Source organism: Danio rerio, chromosome 7, assembly GCF_049306965.1.
Source record: "Danio rerio strain Tuebingen ecotype United States chromosome 7, GRCz12tu, whole genome shotgun sequence".
NCBI lineage: Eukaryota > Metazoa > Chordata > Actinopteri > Cypriniformes > Danionidae > Danio > Danio rerio.
In genome coordinates this window covers 6,303,639-6,328,650 of record NC_133182.1, presented here as the reverse complement: position 1 = coordinate 6,328,650, position 25,012 = coordinate 6,303,639, and the positions used below count along the sequence as shown (strand labels likewise).

General features: G+C 40.3%; 1 protein-coding gene across 2 annotated transcripts in view; it reads left to right on the top strand.

The window, feature by feature from the left end:
* Nucleotides 1-21,757, top strand: part of kcnj10a (potassium inwardly rectifying channel subfamily J member 10a) — a 46,750-nt gene extending 24,993 nt beyond the window's left edge. The window contains exons 6-7 of one of the 2 annotated variants that reach the window (XR_012383052.1): nt 14,844-16,829; nt 17,337-21,757. Coding sequence is in view for 1 of the 2 variants with exons in the window: in XM_003198888.7 (XP_003198936.1) it covers nt 14,844-15,238 (395 nt within the window). In the remaining variant the exon portion in view is untranslated. Of the gene's footprint in view, nt 1-14,843; nt 16,934-17,336 lie in introns of those variants that run through there. The other variant, XM_003198888.7, reaches the window with a different exon arrangement.
* Nucleotides 21,758-25,012: the final 3,255 nt, after the last annotated feature.

The following is a 25,012-nucleotide window of genomic DNA, read 5'->3' as shown; positions in this document are numbered from 1 at the left end:
GCTGACTGAATTTCATTGGCTGATGCTTCTATGACGATCGCTTCAGCTTCAACTTCAGACACGCCTTCAGTCAAGTGTTGACACTAAAGCCCCGTGTAAATGGGGCGTAATAATGGGTTGCATAAAAGGGCTTTAAAATGACAATAATATAATTTATCGCAATATATTTTGGTGCAATATATCGTACGACAAAAAATAAATATCGTGACAGGCCACGCCATACTATTTGAGAGTGTTATAAGACAGCAGCTAAGGCATTGATGCGTTATCAGACCAGGGTTTTTGCAGATATCAATGTCAAATGTAAGACTTTTTAAGACCATTAAGGTGCAGTAGGTGATCTTCCACAATGCTAACAGCTTAGCATAAATCTCTGAATCACAGTCCCTCCCCTGCCGTCTAGAGCCACGCCTCCTGAAACACGAGTACAGCAAAAAAAAACAAACTCACATGTGTTAAAAGTAACTAGTGCTTGTCCGGCAGCGTGCAAGCCAAACTGACATGCTACAACATCTAACGTTACATCAGCTTTGCGGGAAGCTAAAACACTTTTAAAACAGAACTTTACCTGTCTAAGAGAAATCCTTCAGACATAGTGTCTTCCTTTCTCCAATGTGCAAAGGTAACTCCAATATTCATTCATGTTTTAAAAAAGTTTTGATCCAGCAGGTTTTTACCGATCGCGCGCGTGCTCTCTCGTAAACGCGTGGCGGTCGGCGGAGCTGCGTTCAAAAGGCTGCGCAGTTGTTCAAATCTGCATTTGCTAACAGACAGTTTGGCATACACATAAAGAGAAAATGCAGAAATCACAAAAATAGTGGCAAAATAATTTCAATTAAAATTAAACAGTAATGAAGACAGGTCAGATGCATCATTATGCTACAGGAAAACAAACAAACAAACAAACACTTAAGGCTGATTTATACTTTTGTCTGGCGCCGCATTGCACACCTTTGTTGACTGCGTGCACACCTCAAACAAAGTTTTTTAAAATGACAGGGGCGGTCAAAAGAAAGCCAGTGTAAAGTCAGACAGATAAACAGAGAAGTAGAAAGTTTCCGGAACTACGTCATATCATTAATATCTTACATGATTTTTAAACTAATTATTTTGTATAATTTGTTATAATGATTATAAAGATTTTATAACCGTTTAAGATTTTTTAAATCAAACTTTGATGCATCACTTACTTTTGCTCTATCTCGGACAGTTCTTCCTATTAAAGTTAAATATTAATGACTACAGATCTTGGGTTGCTGTACAATGATATATATTTTTATTATGTAAAAATATAAAGAAAATTTTTATTTATTTATTTATTTATTTATTTTTTGCCCACTCAACAATTCCCACATTACTGGCTGGTTCGTTTCTGTCCTCTACTTATGCTAAAAGGCAATAATGGTCCAACATTCCTGACCATTATCACCAATAAAGCCCAGAATAACAGGGCATCAGTATATTGTAAACCGATAGGTTTAAATATTTCTTTCCAGTTATCAAAAAAATAAATGTTTCTTTCTTATAGTTTTAGTACCTAATAAATTGTTTTAAATTGAAAACTGTGATATACACAACAGTGTAAAACCTATGACTGGTGAATAAACATATTCTGTAGTTGTGTACTTGGGTCTCCACTTTTGTCATGACCTTTTTAGGCTTTAACAAACTCATCCCTTAGGTTTTTTCAAACTTTTTTCTAGCTAAGAATTATTGTTTGTCTGGTTCTCCCTGTTATCACGCATGGACGGATCATAAAGGTGTCGGTACAGTCGTACCTGTTTCAGACAAAATCTATTTAAAGTGATTCATATTCAACTAAAATAAAAATGCTGCACAGACAGCCGAAATCATGTCGCGCGCACCCAAAGCGAGCCTCTGCAAACACAGCAATGATGTCACATTCGCCGGCCGCACTGAGTTCAATAAAAAAAAGCTGCTTTGCTATTGCATGTTGGTCTCATTTGTAGTTGTAATACCGCAAACTACATTTGGACTAGTGAAATAAAGAACTACACCATGAAAACCAAGCAACAGCAACGAAAAAGAATTTAAAAGGACATTCGATGTAGCGGTACATGGACAAAGGAAAAATAAGACCTGTACAAAAATATTTAAGAACTAAAACAGCGAATTTAAGACTTTGAGGCCTAAGATTTAGTTTTTTAAATGTTAGACTTTTAAAAGGAAAACCTGTAGACAGCAACTAAGGCATCGATTTGCCACTTGCTAGGTTGCTCTATGTTGTGTCCTGGGATGCTGGACCAAGTGAAAATGTGTCTTATAATAATAATGATGTGTTCGAGTCATGTTGGATAGTTTTTTATGAGCATAAATGTGCAAATGCACATCATAAATGCAAGTTGTAAACATTTTCCAACATAAATATTTCAATGTTTCCATGTCTGTAAGAAAACCATGGCAGGTGCGATGTCTATCTGTTATAGTATATACCAGCAGCTAGCTCTCTGCAACTCTGACATGGTCGCCCACTGAAGCTTAGCAGAGCTGCGCCCGGCCAGTACCTGGATGGGAGACCACATAGGAAAGCTAGGTTGCTGCCGTAATTGGTGTTAGTGCGGCCAGCAGGGGCACCCAACCTGCGCTCTCTGTGGGTCCTAATGCCCCAGTATAGTGACGCGGACTCTATACTGCTCAGTGAGCACAGCCTTTTGGATGAGACGTTAAACCGAGGTCCTCACTCTTTGTGGTCGTTAAAAATCCCAGAGTAGGGGTTTAACCCCGGCATCCTGGCCAATTCTACCCACTGGCCTCTGTCCATCATGGCCCCCTAACCCTCCCCATATCATAATTGGCATATCATCACTCTGTCTCATCTCCACCAATCAGCTGGTGTGTGGTCTGCCGCAAAAATGGCTGCCGTTGCGTCATCCAGGTGGATGCTGCACACTGGTGGTGGATGAGGAGATCCCCCCGAATGTGTAAAAGCGCTTTGAGTGCCCAGAAAAGTGCCATATAAATGTAAGGAATAATTATTATTATTATATACAGACACTTTTATATTGGAGGAACTTTTTTTTTACAGTTACAAGAACTATAGGCAGAAATACTTGATTTTTAGTGCATTAACACTGAAGGACCCAAGAATGACCTTAGTTCAAGGAATGCCATTTGAGTGAACTAAATTAGTTCCTAATTTATAGCAGTAGCAGTATAATCCAGTACAACAGGAACTAACAGTAATACAAGTGTGTATTGTTGACATTGTTGTTGACTGGATCACTTTAGGGTTCCTAGTGAGGTTGTGAATGCAACCAGTACAATGCTTCAGGGGGAAAATAGTTCTTGGGGAACCAGGCCTGGTGGCTATATTTCATTCATATTATTGAATGAACCTTTCTATGTGGCTTTAGAGTGATTTTAGTATTAATTTGCGTGTTTAGATACAACATGTAGTATGAATACCCAGCTTTAATGTGCTTGCTCATAACATGTCAGATTCCTGTTTGGTCAGTAGGCGGAGGGTAGGTGATGTTTTGAGGCTGTTCAAATGGAGTGTTTATACGATGAAAGCAGTCCATTCAAATGTGTCTTTGAATACCTCTGAAAGTGGTCAAAATAGACAAGCCTGACTTACAGAGGAACCCTGGTGTCAAGGCTGAAGTTTGGGAATTACCGAAGTGCTTTATAGGGGGAAAAAAGTAGTTTAAATTAAATTTTCAGGGGTTAAAGGAGAGAAGCGGACTTCACATTCTCTCTGCTTTAAACAAAGATTCAGTGTGAATTGTAGAAAATTCAATAACGACTTTTTAACAGAGGTGGGGGCTTGTTTACAGGAACTTGGGGGGGGGGGGGGGTTCTATTATTGGCAGACGAGATGCATTAATTCCTCCCTCCATCTCATTTTCCCCTTCTTTCTTTCAGATGTAGCGTTTATCAGTCCCCCATCCCTCTCTCTTTCATACATTACCTCTCTTTGGCTGGAATGTGTGTATGAAAGCGTGCCAGAACGTCTCATTAGAGGCACAAAGCAGCCCAGTTCCTGGTGCTGACACGCAGGTCGTGGATCCAGTTACGCTCCCAGTCTCTACCCCATCGAGGGCCCAAACTTTCAGACCCTCCGCTCCCTGTGTTTGCACTTCATTCACCGAATTAAACCCTCATCTTGCATGCCTACGAGTTTTCAAAGTACACGCATCTCCTCTTGTATCCGATTTTGGTGTCTCAATGCTTCTCTGTATCCCGCCTGATTGCCTCAGTGTAATTGACTGTAGTCGGATTATAAGGTATAGGGTTATATTTAATGGACCCCACTTACGCCTAATGCTACCCTTCTCCAAATTAAACTCTTCCCGATTCATCATATCCGCTTGTTTTTTATGTTGACAGTTTTTGTATTTTCTGCATACTCAAATAGCCATTTAGATTGCTCTCACATTTGCATATCAATTGAGTAGAAACTGGCACTGGCCTTACAAAACGTGTGGTGAAGCGTGTCACTGTGTTACTGCTTAAGCACGTACATGCATGAGTGGCTGTGTGTATGTGTGCGGATGAATGCCAATGTGTGTGTGAATCTATAGGAAAAAACCAAATACCCAGTGTGCCAGTCTGCTGAATGTGGCATTGTGTTTGTGTAAGAGGGTGAGGAGCAGAGACACGGGCCTCTGCAGGAGACCGGTGAAAACTCACAATAAAGCCATATGGACCACAGAGTTTGTGTCCACTTGACTTACGTAAGGATTACGTAAAGATTGCATGTTCAGTTGTGGTTACAAACTGAAGTTGGGTAACACTTTATTTTGATGGCTGCTGTTGCACAATTTGTTGACTATCAGCTCTAATCAGACTGTAGAATACAACAGGACTTGTCGCTTGTTTTGTTTTCAATGGAGGGAAAGTGTAGCCGTCAATATGGCGAATGAAGCAATGCCTTCTAGTACAGGAGCCAAACATCAATGGATATTGACCTTATTTTTCATGCAAGAATCTTTTTGGTTCAAGACTTTGGGTCTCATTCACTTCCTTTGATTTTTAGACATTAAAAACGGCTTATTATGCTGCTTCATGTTGAAAACGGATCTTTCCATATTAAATTATCCTACTTTTTAGGTACAGTCATGAACACACTTGTTTGTAGAGCGAGTAGTTTGATCGTTTTCTGCCGTCATTTCTCCTATAGGTGACTAAATCAAAAGTTCTAAAACAATTGCGGAAACAAGCACATCTCCACATATCCAAATAAGGTCAATAAAGTAACAATTCTCCAGAGGAGATGCTCGGATTAGACGTTTGAAATTGTTTTGAACCCTTTGGGATCGGCATATGCACTGGATTCTCAGCGAATACTTGCTTAACACATGAGAAAGATTTCCACATAAGACTATTTGCTGGTTTTGTCATTTGTATGAAACGAACGCAAAGTCCATCCTGTCAAACACAAATCACATGACAGTAACTACTCAAACACCTATAAACTTGTAAACCAAGAGACTGCTGTCATTTCAGGACATTTTCCATCAAGAACTAGTTGGGAATTCAATCAGAAGAGAAGCATAACCTGATGAGGCATTATTCAGAGCATGATGTGTAAAACATATATGAGGTTAGTGTCATGATTTTGTTTCCTTTCGGTGTGAATGGGCAACCCCCCCACCAGCCCTGCTATGTGTATTGGTACATAATCCTCCTGATACATGGCACCACCTTAATGATACAGTGTTTGACCCACTGGGTGCACATGGTTTTTCTGGATTCCTCCAGAATGCTTCGGTAGTGCTAGGCAGTGACACTCTATCTAGCACAAGTATTGGGACTAGGCAATGCCATAATATTGAGCCCAACCGATCACTGATCCACCCCTATGCTTCACTTTGGGCATGCAACTGTGTAGGTGCATGGGGGTTCTCCACACCGTAAATCTCCCAGATGTGAGAAAAACAATGGGCTCATCAGAATACGTGTTTCACATTGTCCGCCGGTTCCTGCCTCAAAATGAGCGAGTTTGATCCACTTGTACATTCAGGAAGCATTTAGAAAAAACTAAACACCAGCGAAGAAACTCGACACAGAGGAACATTAACACCTCACTGCCAACTAGCGTTTTGGAAGTGTTAAAGAGCCCATATTATACATGAAATAGGGTCATATCTTGGTTGTAAGGGTCTCCAACAACAGTCTAATATGCATGCAAGGTCAAAAAACACTTTCATGGTCTTATAATCTGCATTTATTTTTACCTAATTATCCCAGCGACTCCCGTATGAATCGTCCAGTGATTCATTTGTTCCCAAACCCCTCCTTAGCATGAAGCTAATCTGCGCTGATTGGACCGATGACAGTCTGTTGCGATTGGTCGACTGCCTTCAGTCAGAGAGTGAAATGCCCAACAGCTAATCAGCAATATAAAAAGTAATCACAGTTTATACACGCTTGATAGTGTAGGTGTGGATTTTAGCTGCCACACACACACAAAAACACACACACACACCTCCAGGACGACAACGCTCCAGCTTCCGCCCGCACCCGCCAGGTTTTAGCCTGAGAACCCGACCGCTCCCGCTTATATTAAGAATTTGTTGTCCCGGTGCCCGCCCCGCCCTGTTTTCTGCCCGCCGCGCCCGATCCCACTAAAGAGCGGGGGAGAACAAAACCAAAAATCACCCAGCTATACAGTCCAGACAGCCAAGCTGTCTGTATAAACACACCCAAAGCACCAAGCACACAAAGCTCTCTCTCTCTCTCTCTCATACGCGTGCGTGCGCACTAACACACACACACAAGCACCAAGCAGACACACAGGCAAAGCTCTCTCTTTCTCATTCGCATAGCAATATCCGTGATATTGCTAGACAGCCCGCTCCCGTCCCAAATTAAACCCGTTACCGACTGCTCCCGCGATTTATTCGGAAATGTATTCCCGCGCCGCAGAAATCTGGCGCGGGGACAGCCGCGGGAATGCAGACCTCTCCCACGGAGCTCCGTAAACAAAGCAGCACGCGTCACATTTTTAACGTGACTTTGCACGCGATAAGAGAATATAGCCAGTTAACCTGATTCAGTACACGCGGTTACAAGTAACAAATCACAACTAAATACATTTGCAAGCTAGAGTCAACAAGGCAACAACTTTAATCGCACGTACAGTACTTACACTTGAGAAATGGAAGAAGAAACCCATCCTGACATCTATCAGTAAGTTAACTTACTCTTTACTGATCCTTCCTTTAACAAACGCAGATGAAGTATTCTTTGTAGCATGTAGTTTGCAGAAGTTTCCAGTAGTTTCCAACTGCTTGGTTATAATGCTGATGTTTCATCTTTGGGTAGAGAGTCGATAATATCCATTTGCAGTGTGACTTCAATCGACCGGCATGTTTGTGTGCGTGTGTTTGTGGGTGTGTGTGTGTGTCTGGGTTTCTGCGTCAGAGGGCGGGGCCTCAGGTTTGAAATCTCCCGGGTTTGCGCGTGCACGTGAATAACTTGGTTTCGTTCGTACGTCATGGCGAAACACCTAATGACTCGGTATCAAGGCGACTCGTTTGAAGCACTATGAGTCGACTCTTTTATAGATGAATCAACTGTTTTAAACACTGTACTCTTACAGATTTAAGCCTTAGCTGGATACTTCACTTCACTTAGGGCTGTGTTACACACTACATGGAGGGGAATTTTCAAAAACCCATAATATGGGCTCTTTAATGCAGACCAAAGAGACAGCGTGCAGAATTATAAATGCATGGCTACGCGTGTTGCATGTGCCGTGGGTTCCGCCGGTCACTTGACGCAGAAGTATGAACCAGGCTTTTGAAGGTTTGCTGAAGGTGCAGCTGTGGTGCAGTGAGGGGTTTGCGTCTTTAATAAACTACGACAGTTTGCGTTCACTAAACAGTAAGAATGATTATATAATCCATATTAAACAGTCCCTTAAAAGTCACGTCTCGCTTTCAGTTTTGGGCTTAGGGGCGTTTTGCACTCACACACTAGCGTACCGCGCCAAAGCCCAAATGAACTCAGGCACACCTCTTCCAACCGGGCCAGGGCCGGCCAAGTGAACCGTACCTGAGCCCGATTCAGCGAACTTGCACTTCTCAAACGATCCGGGAAACGGGCCTGGGCACGGTTCGGATATGGAATGTGCGATAAATGATGATTGGCCTCCAGGATGGCCAAATTTTGCCATTTAACCTCTAACACTAAATTGCCCAGTGTTTCAGTTTCCGATATGAATATAATTGCCTTAAGATGACTTATTAACCCTATTTGGAAATAATTCATGATTTTAGATTGATTGAGGTTATTTTGAAGGGGAGTATCTGCATGAAATATAATAAACTAATTACAAGGATAGATGAACAGAACTGAATAAAACTATATATATGACATAAACAGGCGAGGCAGTGGCGTAGTAGGTAGTGCTGTTGCCTCACAGCAAGAAGGTCGCTGGTTCGAGCCTCGGCTGGGTCAGTTGGCGTTTCTGTGTGGAGTTTGAATGTTCTCCCTCCCCACAGTCCAAAGACATGCGGTACAGGTGAAATGGGTCGGCCAAATTGTCTGTAGTGTATGAGTGTGTGTGTGAATAAGTGTGTGTGTGGATGTTTCCCAGAGATGGGTTGTGGCTGGAAGGGCATCCGCTGCGTAAAAACTTGCTGGATAAGTTGGCTAAGCCAAAAAGAAAAGGACTAAAGGGACTAGGATGAAAAGAAAATGAATGAATGAATGACATAAACAGTGTTTTCTACAGTGGCCAAGAAAGCTTAACGTGCTGCAATTTAAGAAAGCACATGCAATTACAAAAAAACACCAGCAAATAAAGAAATGATCTTCATCAATATGACAGCACACTTGTTGCAAATTGGTCACAACACAAACAACCGAAGAAATTGGTCACAACACTTGCAAATATCCACGTAACACAACGTAACTGTTTCAAGAGGACCCAAAAACATGACGGGCCCTGCTGAGATATGAGTTTTTCATTTATGTCGTGTAATCAGGATATTGAAATAAACGAAAACCAACTCACCTTCTAAGACCACCAAGCACTTCACTGAGCAACAGTCACGGCATAACAACACATCCATTATTTTAATATCCTGATTACACGACATGCATAAAAAACATCCATATCTCAGCAGGGTCTGTCATGGTTTTGGGTCCCCTAGAAACATTTCCATTGTGTTACGTGGATATTTGCAAGTGTTGTGACCAATTTCTACCGTTGTTTGTGTTGTGACCAATTTGCAACAAGTGTGCTGTCATATTGATGAAGATCATTTCTTTATTTGCTGGTGTTTTTTTGTAATTGCATGTGCTTTCTTAAATTGCAGCACGTTAAGCTTTCTTGGCATATTTGCAAGTGTTGTGACTAATTTGCTGCGCGTTTCTTCGGTTTTTGTGTTGTGACACATTTGTAACACGTGTGCTGTGATGCTGTTGATGAAGATCATTTCATTTTTGCTGGTGTTTTTTTTTTATATCAAATGTAAAATATGGTATTATTATCATCCCTACACGACATAGCAGATCCTGCGATGTGATTACTGCATATTCGCACCAAGTGTGCCGCAAGCCTGCGTTTGAGTGAAGGTCTCGGCCGTTAGATCGCCCCCTGGGGGCTGGCTGCAGTACAAGTCATAAAGCCCGCCTCCTCCGTGTTAATGAAGGAGACTTGAGCCCAAATAAAAAAATGTATTACACTTGCAATAAAATGTCCTGAAAGATGGTTCTGGTCGATTAAGGCACTGATTATTGTGCTGAAATAGGTGCAGATCTTCATTTTTGTAAACAGTTTGTTTTTAGCAGTAATTTAATGCTGGGCGTGTCATCGTGATTGACAGCTGTGATTGACAGTTTCTCAAAGCAGCGCGTCTGAGCTTCGGCAGAAGACTGAAGTGTTATTTTTCGATTCCTGTGTTATTTGACCATGACAAAATGAGTTCAGCAGTAAACTACAGTTTCTGACATACATGATCTGGTGGAACACTGTTTACTCACTAAGGTCAGGGCTTTTTTCGGGCTTTATTAGTTTGCTGATACACGCCTAACCACCCAGATAGCAAAACACACTCGGGCCAGTTTCAGCTAGATTCTAGCCTGCCGGAGACTTACCCCTCAGAGCTCAGACTGACTACCTCTGCTGGACCTACTCCGGATGCCTGGACTCACTGCCCGATTTCAGCCCGAGTCAATCGAGCCAGATGCGGCGGCCGAGCGAGCCGGCGCTGCCGCATGCGAGCCGGAATCAGCCCGCGACGCCGTGAGTAGGTTATGCGCTGCGGTCCGGAGCTGGCGCGATTAAATATATAAAACCCTCATATTTGTTAACGTTATTACATCCATTTGTGTTGATATGACAGCAAACGCATGCTGAGAAGTTCGGGGGGCGTGGTTGATTTTACAATAAAGCGTTTGGTTGGAAGCTCGACTGCGCTCATTTTCGCGGCTCCTCCTCTGGCTCCATCAGACAGTCCTTCTGCGCATGTCAAGGCTCCAATTTCAGCAGTCTTTTGCGACAGTTTGTGCCCATCAATCAGGCGTTTTGCCCTCAAGGCGTTCAATGGGAAAAGGGGCTGTTGCGTCGTCCATATTTTTTACAGTCATTGATTCGCACATTGCAATATTGATGCTGAAATGATATATTGTGTCACCTAAATGTTATTAGTTACAATACTTGGATCGTTGGTCTCTTTTTTCAGTAAAATGACCTACATATGTCTTTTCTCCTCAAACGGTTTGAAGACACAGTCAGAGTCCACATCAGATCCGTGATCAACATGCCTGCTAGTAAACACAGCGACGTCCCCTGAGGGTCTTTCCAGCAATGATCAGCATGTGTGAACGACACCAGAACATCTCTATACACTCACAAATGAGCATGTCTGTGTGTTTGCATTTATTAGGCAGGATGCTTTGAATTAATGGATTAGAAAATGCGCAAGATAATCTCACACAGTTTGCCATTCATTGCTACTGCAATAACAATACAGCTTTAGCTATTTGAAATATAAGCTTGTGCTGTGTTTATGTAAAATGAATACCTAATTATACTTCAATCAATATTATTCTACATTCACTTCATTGGTCACATCAGTGTATCGATGTCTGACATTTAGTGAGCTTGATGAAGTGATCTTGTGTGTTTTGTGGATTATGAAACCCATGTGTTTTGCTCCCAGAATGCAGAACTGGCTCTGGGTTAAAAGACAGACTGTTTTCACAGATGACCGTCTCTCGCTCTGAATGTGGGATGTTGATGCAGGTGTGTGTGTGTGTGTCAGTGGGTGAATGGCATGTTTACGAGTGAAGGCATTAGTATTTCTGCTGGTATAAGTTTTATACTTGCATACAGCCGCATGAAGTGAAGTTTCGTCCTTTGCCTTGTTCTGTCTGACAAGTGTTCAACTAAATGTTGTGATGGAAAGTGTTGTACATGCTGTTGTTGTAGTGTATGGGGTTTTGTGTGTTGAGTATTTTGTGGATTTCTTTGTTCTTACTGTTGTTAATAGAAGAAATAACGGACCCAAATTAAACGCGCTGAGATTATTGAACTTGTGTTTATGATGTTTTAAAACTCATTTGACTGTCAGAGAGGGAAAAACATCCAGGTTTAAATTAAATGTAAATAAAAATGGATGGTCAGCCTCAAAAATGAGACCCATAAACCTGTAGTTAAAATGGCAGACTAACAGTACAGAGCATTCACTGCTGCTCATTGGGAATATCGTGATATTTTGGGGGATTGTTTTTCTTGTGACGATATCTGAACAGTATTTGCTGAAAGTGTTTTTGTCATCATGGCTAATTGATAACGTTAAAACCATCATTTTGTGGCTACAAGTTCCTGCCTTTATAAGAAATCATTTTTGATAAGTCAACCATAAAATTATATCTGCTTGTAAATCCTTTAATCCATCAACCATTCCGACCATCTACCCTTGCATCTATACATGTATCCGACCTCCTATCCATCTATAAATCCATCCGTCCAATACTCTGTCTATCTGTTCATCTATCCATCCAATTCTCAGTCTATCTGGTTATTCATCCATATATCCTACACTGCAAAAAATGCTTTTCTTACTTAGATTTTTTGTCTTGTTTCTAGTCCAAATATCAAAAAATTCCTAAATCAAGAAGAGTTTTCTAGACAAGCAAAACATACTGTCTTGTTTTGAGAAATAATATGCCAATATTAAGTGAGTTTTTCCTTAAAACAAGCAAAATAATCTGCCAATGGGGTAAGCAAAATAATCTTACGTCAAAAGAAAAAACAAGACCATTTTGCTTACTCCATTGGCAGATTATTTTGCTTGTTTTAAGGAAAAACTCACTTAATATTGGCATATTATTTCTCAAAACAAGACAGTATGTTTTGCTTGTTTAGAAAATGCTTCCTGATATAAGAAATTTCAGATATTTAGACTAGAAACAAGACAAAAAATCTAAGCAAGAAAAGCATTTTTTGCAGTGTATTATCTTTGTCTATTTGTTTCCCCATCTATTCACCCAATTATATTTGTCTAATCTGTCCATCCATCCATCAAATTCTTTGTCTATCTGTTCATCTATCCATCCAGTTCTTATTCTATGTTCATTAATCCATCCAATAATGTTTATCAGTTTATCCATCCATCCAATTCTCTTTGTCTATCTGGTGATTTATCCATCCAATTATATTTGTCTATTTGTTTATCCATTCATCCATCCATCCATCCATCCATCAAATATTCTATCTGTTCATCCATCCAATTTCCTCTATCTGTTCATTCATCCAATTCTCTGTCTATCTGTTCATCCATCCATCCATCCATCCATCCAATTCTGCCTATTTGTTCATCCATCCATCTAATACTCAGTCTTTGTGTTCATACATTTGTTATGTTGTCTATCTGTTCAGCTATCCATCTAATTCCTAGTCTATATTCACTCATTCATCCAAAACTGTCTGTCTGTTCATCCATCCATCCATCCAATTATCTTTATCAGTTCATCCATGCATCCAAGTCTTTGTCTCTGTTCATCCATCATCCATCCACCCAATCTATTACTGTCTATTCATCTATCAAATACTGTTCATCTATCCATCCAATTCTGCCTATATGTTCATCCATTAATCTAATTCTTCGTCTATCTGTACATCTATCCATCCAAGTCTTTGTCTCTGTTCATCCATCTATTTAATTATTTTGGTCTATCTCTGTTCATCCATCCATCCATCCAGTTCTTTTTGTCTATCTGTTCATCCATCTGTCCAATTATATTTGTCTATTTGTTCGTCCATCCATCCACCCATTTCTCTTTGTCTATTCATCCATCTTTGCATCCATCAAACACTCTGTTCATCCAACCATCCAATTCTGCCTATCTGTTCATCCATCCATCCAATTATCTTTGTCCATCTGTTCATCCATCCATCCAATACTGTCTATCTGTTCATCCATCCATCCAATTATCTTTGTCTATCTGTTCATCCATCCATCCAATTATCTTTGTCCATCTGTTCATCCATCCATCCAACTCTGTCTATCTGTTCATTCATTCATCGATTCTCTTTGTTTGTTTTTGTATTCTTTTGGATTGTAATTCTTTGTTGGACCACTGGGTGGAGAGCAGTTCTAAATCCCACACAGATAGGCAATGGACCCTTTTCACATTTCCAGGTTTCTCAGCAGCAGAAGTCGTCATAGTTGGTAAACTTTAAAAGCGGTGAATGGGAGAGTAAACATATTTTTTTTACGATCTCATTTATTAAAATAAAATAAATACTCCACGATGGAGTTATCAAGACTTTCAGAAAATGGAAAAAATAGTTAGACCGATAACGACAACTAGAAGAGAAAACAACATCAGATTTACTGCCCTACCCCATAGACGCTGCATTACAAATGCCTCGCACAAGCAGTAATGTATTTTGAAGTTCATGCAAAGATGATATAATGCACACATAAATACTTATGTTTAAAAAAAAATCTGAATGTTAAAAACTTTTGGGATTACAGTTTTGTGAAAGGGGTCCATAGTCAACAACTTTTCAGTAATCTTTATAGCATGATTACGGTGGAGGTTAGAATGTGTGTTATTGCCCAATAAACATATCTCAGGAATCAGGATCCAATGGAAAATCAATTCCTTTAATCTGTGATATGATCCTGCATACTCGTACCCACAACACTTTGACTTTAGGGCACAGCCATGTAATATGGGACAAAGTACCTTCTTCTATACCACATCTGAAATAGAGGCCACAGCCATATCACTCTGCAGTCCAAAACCAGTTACTCACTGAAGCTAAGCAGGGCTGAGCCTGGTCAGTACCTGTATGGGAGACCACTTGGGAAAACTAGGTTGCTGTTGGAAGTGGTGTTAGTTATGCCAGCAGGGGGCGCTCAACCTGCGATCGAATACCTGCTAGTCCTAATTCCCCAGTAAACTGAAGGGGACTCTTATACTATCAGTGAGCGCTGTGTTTTTGGATGGGAGGTTAATCCAAGGTCCTGACTCTTTGTGGTCAAATAAAATCCCATGGCACTTCTGGGAAATAGTAGGGGTGTAACCCCCGTGTCCTGGCCAAATTCACTCCATTGGCTCTATCACTGTTTCTCCACTCCTCCTATAGGGTGTGTGGCGGGTGCATTGGTGGCGTTGTCCTTTGGCTGCTATCACATCTTCCAAGTGGATGCTGCACACTGTTGGTAGTTGGAGAACCCCCACTCATGACTGTAAAGTGCTTTGGGTGTATAAACACACTATATAAATACACTTTACTAACTTACTAGAGGGGAGAGAAACCGTTTTTAAATTGGTGTAAAAGCTGGTGTTAGAAATTAGACTCTCTAATATCTGATTGACCACATATTTTTCTCTCCCTTTGTCTGTTTAAGGTGGCGGGTGGACGGATCCTGAACTGGCTGACTTTGAGCTGCTGGTGATCATGAGTGCTACAGTTGAACCGACCTCGGCCACATGTCAGGTGCGCACCTCATACCTGCCGGACGAGATCCTGTGGGGCTACGAGTTTCCACCCGTCGTCTCTCTCTCACCCTCTGGAAAGTACGTCGCCGATTTCGCTTTCTTCGACAAGGTTGCCAAGACCAAGACTCCGCCCCTTTTCAAACAAGCCCCTCCCTCCCATACACAAACACCACAGCATCAAGGCAGCGGAGAAAAAGGGGCAGATACTGAGAAGATGCGATTGGAGGAGAGCTACCGGGAGGAAAGGGGGCGGGACAGAGGCCGTGTCCGAGATCAGCTTAGCGTACGCATCAGTAACGTGTAGAGAAATAAATAACCTGGGGCTCTGATGGAGATAAATTGCTTGAGTCGATTCAGCGTTAGCCAACTTTTTTTCTTTTTTGATGCCACTGAGCTTACCTGTGTTACGAGGTAGCGTGCCAGCAGAGTTGGCTAGCGCTGAAATACACTGGCGAACAGGCATGAAATGGAGAAGAGGAAGAGATAGAGCGGCTGTGTTCGGATTAGTGCACTAGCTTACTTTCCTTGATGTTTCTGCAGTATGTGGTGCGTGCGTGTGTGTACCTGTGCAGGTTTTGGGTGAACAAGACGCACAGATAATCAGATATAGCAAAATAGTCAGAAAAATATGCCTTTACCTACATTTTTTTCCTGCTAACACTAAAATAAAACATACATATGGCAAAATAAAAATGAAACATATACAGAGATGCCTTGAAAATTAAGAGTTTCTGTGGATTTATGATTTAAGGTTTTGTGCTTGAGTAAAACATTATGCTGAATACTACTGATGACAATACTTTGGCCGACATTACCACATTTTCTGATTTAAAAAAAGACACATTTTCAGACATGTTTACATCCATTCCGAAGTAAAACAGTAGCAATTTTTCAGAAGATTTCAAAAAATACAATATGTAGTGAAATTACCTTGACCTTAACCTTTTAAATCACTGCAAATAAAAACTTCCGCTTTTCTGACCAACTATCATTTTCCAAAAGTGTAACAAATAAATTAAAAAATAATCTGAAATATGCTAGAAATGATGGCGACGCAGTGGCGCAGTAGGTAGTGCTGTCGCCTCACAGCAAGAAGGTCGCAGTGTCGCAGGTTTGAGTCTCGGTCTGGTCAGTTGGTGTTTCTGTGTGGAGTTTGCATGTTCTGCTGTGTAAAAATATGATGGATTAGTTGGCAGTTCATTCTGCTGTGGCGACCCCGGATTAATAAAGGGACTAAGCTGACAAGAAATTAAAAGAATGAATGCTAGAAATGATATCAGACCTTTATAGAATTGGACAAATATTAACATTTTACTCAGATCCATAGTTAATTATTCCAGTGAATCCATAGAAACTTTCTAAGTTTCAAGTGTTTTATAATGGCTACACGGGGGCGAAAGAGGAGGTTTTCCATTTTGGTGTCCACTTTTAAGTAAAAATATGTACAAAAGTATTTTTATATAGATGGAAGGCATATTTAAAGCAAGTGTGCAGTAAATATTCTTTGATGTTACAAATAATTTTGTAAAATAAAAGTCAAAATAAGCCTCACAGCAAGAAGGTCACTGGTTCGAGGCTCGGCTGGATCAGAGTTTGCATGTTCTCCCTGTGTTGGCGTAAGTTTCCCGCCGGACGCTCCGGTCCCCCCCCCAAAGTCTAAACACATGCGCTATGCGTTATATGAATTAGGTAAGCTAAATTGTCCATAGTGGATGTGTGTGAATGGTAGTGTATGGGTGTTTCCCAGTGATGGGTTGTGGCTGAAAGGGCATCCGCTGCGTAAAACATATGCTGGATAAGTTGCCGGTTCATTCCGTTGTGGCAGCCTCAGATATTTATAGGAACTACGCTGAAAAGAAAATGTATTTTGACTTTTCCATTCATTTATGTAAAAAGTTAATGAACTGTATACAGTTGAAGTCAGAATTATTAGCCCCCTTTTGATTTTTTGTTTTCTTTTTTAAATATTTCCCAAATGGTGTTTAAGAGAGCAAGGAAATTTTCACAGTATGTCTGATAATATTTTTTCTTCTAGAAAAAGTCGTACTAGTTTTATTTCGGCTAGAATAAAAGCAGTTTTGAATTTTTTAAAAACTATTTTTAGGGCAAAATTATTAGCCCCTTTAAGCTATTTTTTTTCAATAGTCTACAGAACAAACCATCAAAATATAATGACTTGCCTAATTACCCTAACCTGCCTAGTTCACCTTATTAACGTAGTTAAGCCTTTAAATGTCACTTTAAGCTGTATAGAAGTGTCTTGAAAAATATTATTATTATTAATAAAATTATTATTAGAAATAGGTTTTTAAAACTATTATGCTTAGAAATGTGCTGAAACAATCTTCCCTCCATTAAACAGAAATTGAGGAAAAAAATAAACAGGCGGGCTAATAATTCAGGGGGGCTAATAATTCTGACTTCAACTCTATACAGTGCTCAGCATAATGGAGTACACCCCTTTTGGAAAATGAATATTTTTATCCATTTCTCAGTAAATACAGGACAGATATTTTTGGTACATTTGAAAAAAAACAAATTTATTAAACAGATATATTTATTACAATAATATTGTAGTTGCTGAACATCTTTACAAAACAGAAAGATAATACAATTAAATGCATGCAAGATATCAGAAAAAAATACAAACTACAAAACTTCAACAAAATTTGATGATTTTATTTTGTTGAATTTAGATTTTTGTTTTTCATTTTACATTTTAGCGTACAGATTTTGTCTTCGACACAGACTAATCGAATGCATATGTCCAAACTGGCCCGTGCACAGACCCTTACAGGGGCAGGTGCTCAACGCCATCGCAAAGTGAAGAGCAAGTGCCTCCTGAGAGGGACACCTCGGCCAATAAGGGCAGAGGGGCAGTGGCTCTAGCCACCAGGTCACCCCCCTGTGCACAAATATAATATTGTAAAGCTTCCTATTGAAAATATTCATTTTAAATGAGAGATTTGTGAGGGGTGTACTCATATGAGGAGCACTGTATATAAACAACACTGAATGAGATTACGGCAAAACATATGCAACAACTATACTACACTTGATAAAATCATGATAAAAGTTACGAGAATCTTAAAAATAACATGGCTGATTTTGCAAATATATATTATCTTACATTTGATTTGCTGCTTTTGATGTACGGAATTAAACTTTTGGAGCCACTAACTGGCGAATGTGGAAGTCGATGCAAGATTGGGGTGGCACATACAACTAAAAGTGTATTTATAACAACTCACTGAAGATTTTTTAAAGAGTAATCAAGTGTTATTTTGCAAAGAATGTGTACAGGCATGTTTTTCCAAGAGTAGTACAGAAGTGTAGAGCAAAGCATTCGATATTACATTTCAGGACTGACTATAATATCAGCCACGGTTTAATATTCGATTAAAAGCTTCTTACAGTGCATTCAAACAGCTGATAAACCCAATTTCCAGACATTCCACAAGCTGTCAAAGCTACAATTAAACTGCCTATTTTAAAGCTAATAATTCACTGGATTGAAATGAAACTGTAATACTAACCTAACATTTAGCACACTGGCAAAGCATGCTAGCCTACCACTCCGAACACAGTCAGGAGAGCATAAAGGAGAATTACTGTAAGCTACTAAACTATTTAGACCATGGGGAAATCAAAAGAATGATCCAACGTAGATCTGCTGCTTTATACATGACAAACACAGCGCTGGTATGATGGACCTGCTCACTGGGAATAATGGATTCATTCACCGCCACCTTGTGGCCAAGCAAAAGCAGTGCCACAGATCTGAGAAACAACTACTCTGTCAACTCTGATGGACAAAACCTGATTTCAAAGACACGCGGATATCCATCTATTTTTTTTTCTGCAAAAGGATTATGGATGAACTGGAGGGTTTTACAGAATCATATTATTTAAGCCACTGTACTGTAGTCGATGCTAGAGCAGGATAGAGTGAATAACTTGCGTGTTTTATTGAGAGACTGCATTGGAATCCATCGAGATTTTTGTGTCTACCTTCATGTCTAACAGTGCCAGTATAGAGCTATTTTGGGTAAACGTGTAGGTCTTTTTTCCCTATAGTTGATCTTTTGTCACTGGAATAAACATAACGATGTTTGTTAACAATACTAAAAGCACTTTAACTTGAGGAGGAAGGTTTATTTTTGATATTATTTTGCGGTCCAACTTAACTGTACATGCTCTTAATATGTGATGATGATGATGATGAAAAGAGAAAGTGTGTATTTTGAATTATAGTCAAAGCGCCTATGAGTCCAACATAGGCTCATTCTGAAAACGTACCCCTATATACATTTCTGGAGATCATGAATTATGTAGCCAGAGGAATGTATGGCTGCATTTCATCTTTAAAACGAACACTAGGGGGCGGTGTATGATGCCATTCCTTTTGCACTTACCTCTGTGTGGACGGCTTTTCTGCTGTTACCAGTTTTTCCAGTGGCTCGCTGCATACGTCGCTGCGTACGTTGAGTCGAGTCCGGCAAAGAATGGTTCTAGAAAGCGGGTAAAAGAAAAAACAAAAAAATTAACAGGGTAAAAAACAGGGTGAGAATGTGGTAAAATGGCTAATAGACAACACGATGCTTAGCTGGCATTGCCGATCCTTCGCCCCCGTTGCTAACCCGCTCGTGAAAAATACACACCAGGGCTCAACAATAAGGACTGCCCGATGGCCCGGGGCCAGCGGGAGAGATGTTCAGGACAGTAGAGAAAATCGTTACTGGCAGGGGCGACTGGCCATCTGGCAAATGCCAAAAGGGCCGGACCATTTTTTAAATGTGGGCAGGTATGCTATTTTTTATTTTATTTTTTTAAATGTATTGTTTTTACACGCAGGCAGCTTTTATCTCTTGCAAGATGTGAGTGTGATGATGATGATGATGATAGTAATAATAGTAATAAATGTTAAGCATTGGCCCAATCGGCAATGGCCGGCTGGTTTCGAAAGGGACCGACCCAATCAGAGGTTACATGGACTTAATCAAAATCTGGCAAGAATGTTAAATAAACCTTAAGAGCAACACATAAACACTAAAACATATGCTGGAATAGTTGGCGGTTCATTCCGCTGTGGCAATTCCAGATTAATAAAGGGACTAAGCCGAAAAGAAAATGAATGAATTAAATTATTGCATGTATAAATTTGTTATAAATGGGTTGTTTTTGTTCCACTCAAATACATTGAATGTTTAAATATCTATTACATACGGTACTGCTTATAATACTAATATACGTAGTGAATGTGGGTGTCCGTGGATGGGGCTGTGTGGGTAAGGTAATGTGGGCTAGTGTGGCTACAGTGTCAGGGCTGATTCTTAGTCCCAGTCCGCCCCTGGTTACTGGTCCGATCAGGCGAGTGCTGCCTGGTCATCAAATTTTAATTTGCCTGTGACTATTTGTCAGTTGTGCGCAAATACGGTCTTAGAATCGAAAAACAATTTGTGCTTTTAAGTCTTTGACAGCTACCTTTTCTGTGAACACCATATTGCTTTTTGGTTCCTTTTATCTGATTGGTTGTTGTGAGCGCGTTATTTTTTTCCACAACCTGGTAAAAACCAGTTTAGTGAAGAGACGGCAACATCAAATTATGGGGCTAAAAGAAAACGTCTGTTTCTAACGTTGTGGAAAAAGATATTTACATGGGTACAACACAACGAAAAAAATGAAGCAATGTTTTACATAGCTTTCCGTCACTTTTAAGTCAGCCACCATTTGCTTTGCAATAAAATACCGGCACATTTACCATACTGCTCTATTTTACTGCTAAATATTTTAACAATTTTAAAATATTTAAATTCTAAATTGACAGACATTATTTTTGACACAATATTTAAAATATCTGGTTAAGAAATAACAATTTTTTATTTATTTATTTATTTTGTTGGGGCCAGTGAAAGTTTTTGCAGAGCAAGTAAAAATCTGAACCGCTGGTCAAGTTGGGCCAGTAGAAAATGTCCTTATCGTTGAACCCTGCACACTTAGGCCCCGTTTACACTAATACAGCTTAGCATTAAAATGGCGTTTTAGAACGAAAATGATCCACATCCACACCGTGTTTTACCTAGCATTTCTGAACAACCCTCAATCCGCTGAAAACACACATCACGTGACCACACACACACTGTCATGCGCTCTTCTGAGCTTCAGAGAGCAGTGCACGTCAGACAGTTTATCAAGGATATACCGATGGATCGCGTCTCACTATAATTATTAAACGTGATGTTTAGACAACCCAAGTCTCCCGGAAGTTCCGGGAGTCTCCTGCAAATGCATAGAAACTCCCGGATACCCGCAAACGAGTGATAATCTCCTGGAAATCGCACGTCTGCCTCCCAGTTCTCAAATAAGTCGTGCACCCTTCTCACCCCTCACCACCGGATCCCTCCTCGCTCTTTAGACACGTCATGTGCACTCTGTCGAACACCTCCTCCAACCTCCTTTACACATGACGACTATGCCACCGTCCATCGCGATGTTTCACATTAGACATCGTACGATGCCAAATTGGTCGACATCACCCAACCCTAGTCTGTACGTCAGTCGACAGCGGCCTCTGGTGGGAACAGCAGGCAGGAATGGCTCTCGTGAGAGAAATTTGAGATCCGGAAAAGCGTACATTTACATTTAGTCATTTAGCAGACGCTTTTATCCAAAGCGACTTACAAATGAGGACAAGGAAGCAATTTACACAACTATAAGAGCAACAATGAATAAGTGCTGTAGGCAAGTTTCAGGTATGTAAAGTGTAAGAAGCAAAACAATAGTACACATCGGCCTCTGGTGGATTCGAGAAAACAAAAACAGCTCCTGGGACGTATTTGGTGCTCTCCAGAAATGTATATAGGGGAACGTATTCAGAAAAACCTGGGATGTAAGAGTCAGTAATAATAATAATAATAATAATAATAATAATAACAATGATAATACACAGTAAAATGCTTGGTTTGTCGTAACTCAAAGTTGGGTTAATTTTGTACTATTTTTTTCAAATTAAAATTTAACCTGACATGGTCCATATTTTACCCAATGTTGGGTTACACTACTATCCAGCCTTTTTAAGAGTAAAAATAATGCCAATTGAGCTATATGTCAAAAAAAAATAAATAAATCACTGTTACAACAAGACAATTAGTAGTATTTTGTAACAATGTTGAACAAACATTTATTTTGTAAAGCTTGTTTTATATGACTTCAAATTTAAGCTCGTTATCTTTATGTAAATAATATAAACCTCATTATGAATTGGAAACCACTTACTCGACATTTCATTGTTATTATTATTATGAATGGATAAATGATGTTGAAATATGAGGACTTTGGTTGGTCTTAAGCACATTCTGCCTGTCTGAAACTGTGGCTGTGAGGGAACGTGTTTTTCATGAATTTCCTTTGGTGTTTAGTCGCTGTCAGAACTGGACTGTCATCACTTTAACTGCTAATGATCTCAAATGACTGTTTATAATAAATGAGAAGTTTTGAAGCAGCTGCTGCGTGATTTTATCAGTGTATTCGGTGAACGGTGAAATATGTTAGTTTCATAACACCTGCTGATCGTCTGAGCGCAGCGCTGTATATTCCCTAAACTTCCCTGCTTCATGAAAATGAAAGAGTGAAGTAATACAGGTGCACCTTAGATTACATCACCTTACAGCAACCTGTGTTTCTAGTAACTGTGAACACAGTAATGCATGGAGAATCGAAACACTCAAAATTGTCATATTTGAATTTTTTTTACTGCTCTGTTCTTTTATGAAAATTGGTTTGCTGTTTTAAGGCAGAGTAAAAAATTTTTCGGATGGGAGGAGGAAGGGAATGATGAATGGATTAATGCTGGAATAACGAATGAATAAAAGATGTCACAGCACCAAACAAGGGACACACAACATCACGTTTTCTCTCTCACACACACACACACACACACACACAAACAGCATTCAGCAAAGTGCGAGTGCTCGCTCGCTCGAGAGTGATATTGCTAGACCACCCACTCCTGCGCTTTATTCGGAAATTTACTCCCGCACTGCAAGAAATCTGGTCGGGTCATGGTAAATACGAACTAGAGGTCTGCATACACACGGTACAGCAGCGGGAATGCAGACCTCTAGTTCGTATTTACCACATCTCCCTTCTCGTTTGGTCGAAACCCGAAATACTGCCAAACTGCAGAGGTTGTGTTCTTTTTCGAGACCAGGTCACTTGGTGCGCCATCTTACCTCACCTCTCTCTCTCTCCTCCACACTGTCCCGTGATAACAATCACGCATACACATTTTTAGGCATTAAATAAATAATATTTAATATTTAATACTTGTCTCATATAAGTGCATTGTTTTTTTATGACGGTATAACTGTATTGAAACTGACACCGTTGCTATTTTTAGAACCCATGGTATACCCTTTTACCGCACAAGCTTAATATATATATATATATATATATATATATATATATATATATATATATATATATATATATATATATATATTTAACATGAAGGTGTTTTGCTGTGTTCACACTAGACGCGGAACGCGCGGATAAATCTCGATATTCCCGCGTAAATAGCCGCGTGAACATTTGAGCTTCATTTGCGCGTCAAATTCACTTCCGAACAGACGCGGATTCGCGTGATGGACAGGGCTTCTGTCTGCCTGAAGACTCTAGCTTCATAGCTAAATGGCTAAAATGGATTTTATGAAGAAAATAACAGTGTTTATGTGCTTTATGAAGACTGAAAAACAGCGTCGATACGTTTAGGGTCGTGTCTGAGTCCACTACATCCTTTCAGAGGAGCATCCAGCTCTGTGAGCTCATAAACTCCTCCAGAAACTGAACCTGGATGACGGAGGCTTTCAGCGGTGCTTCTGACTGAGCTTGATGAACTGTTTGATGAACTGTTTTCGGTGAAGGCTGAAGGATTTCCCTCGGAACACCGACAACAGGTTCCACGTCACAATCACGCCCCCACAAGAGCAAGCTTCTGATTGGTTAACGCGGCGCGAATGTCCGCTGAAGTTCAAATTTTCGAATTCAGGAGATTCGCGTGAAACGCTCATTAAGTGCGTCAAACGCGCAAAACGCTTAATTCGTGCAATTTGCGTCATTCGTGCCACGCCATACGCGTGTATCGAGCCGCAGGATGTCTATTCGCGCGTTTGCATTGACTTAACATGTAAATCACTCGCGCTTGACGCGCGTTCCGCGTCTGGTGTGAATGCAACATTCGCATGGTTTGCATCACACTACAGTTTTTTTTGAGTCATGGGTCGGACAATTTTTGGATCAGCAAAAAAGGAAGGAGACAAATGTCATTTGCTTTCTATTCAAAAATATTACTGCAAAAACCATTGGTTTAACAAACAGAACTTACAACTTGTAATTTTAATAAAAATCAAGAAAGAACAGCTGAAAAAAAGAAAATATTCAATACAAAAAATGATCTTTGCTACTATTGCTGATAATGCTAAATATAGAAATCTAATATGGTTTACAACATTCCTGTCACCGACTCGGTCCCAGTCATTCCCCTCGCTGGCCAGCAGAGGTCATCATCACCGGACTTCTAACCATTACGTCATCCACTTACACTGATAGCATGCACACCTGCAGCTCATCGAGTTGATCACCCACGCTCGCATATAAGCAGCACACACACACACTCTCTCATTGCGAAGTCTTGTTCTGCCCCGGCTAACACCACTGAGCGTTTCTCTACACTGCCTGCTTTCCCTGCCTTGATTATTGACCTCGTCCTGCCTGCCTTGTACTTCTGCCTGAATACTTGCTCTGATCCACGCCGCCTGCCCTGAACTCTAGCCTGAACACCCACCTTGATATTCGCCGCCTGTCTCTGACCCATGCCTGCATACTCATCCTGCGTTGACCTGCCACCAACTCTTCGACCTAACACAACTGTGTTTGATGTGAGTTCACACACGCATTACATCTGTGTGCTTGTTATTATTAAACCGTGTTTAATAAACATACTGCAAATGGATCCCTCTGTGTCAGCCCCTTCGTTACAATTTGTTACAAACCCCTGATGTTAGTCTAGGGTGTGGGGTTT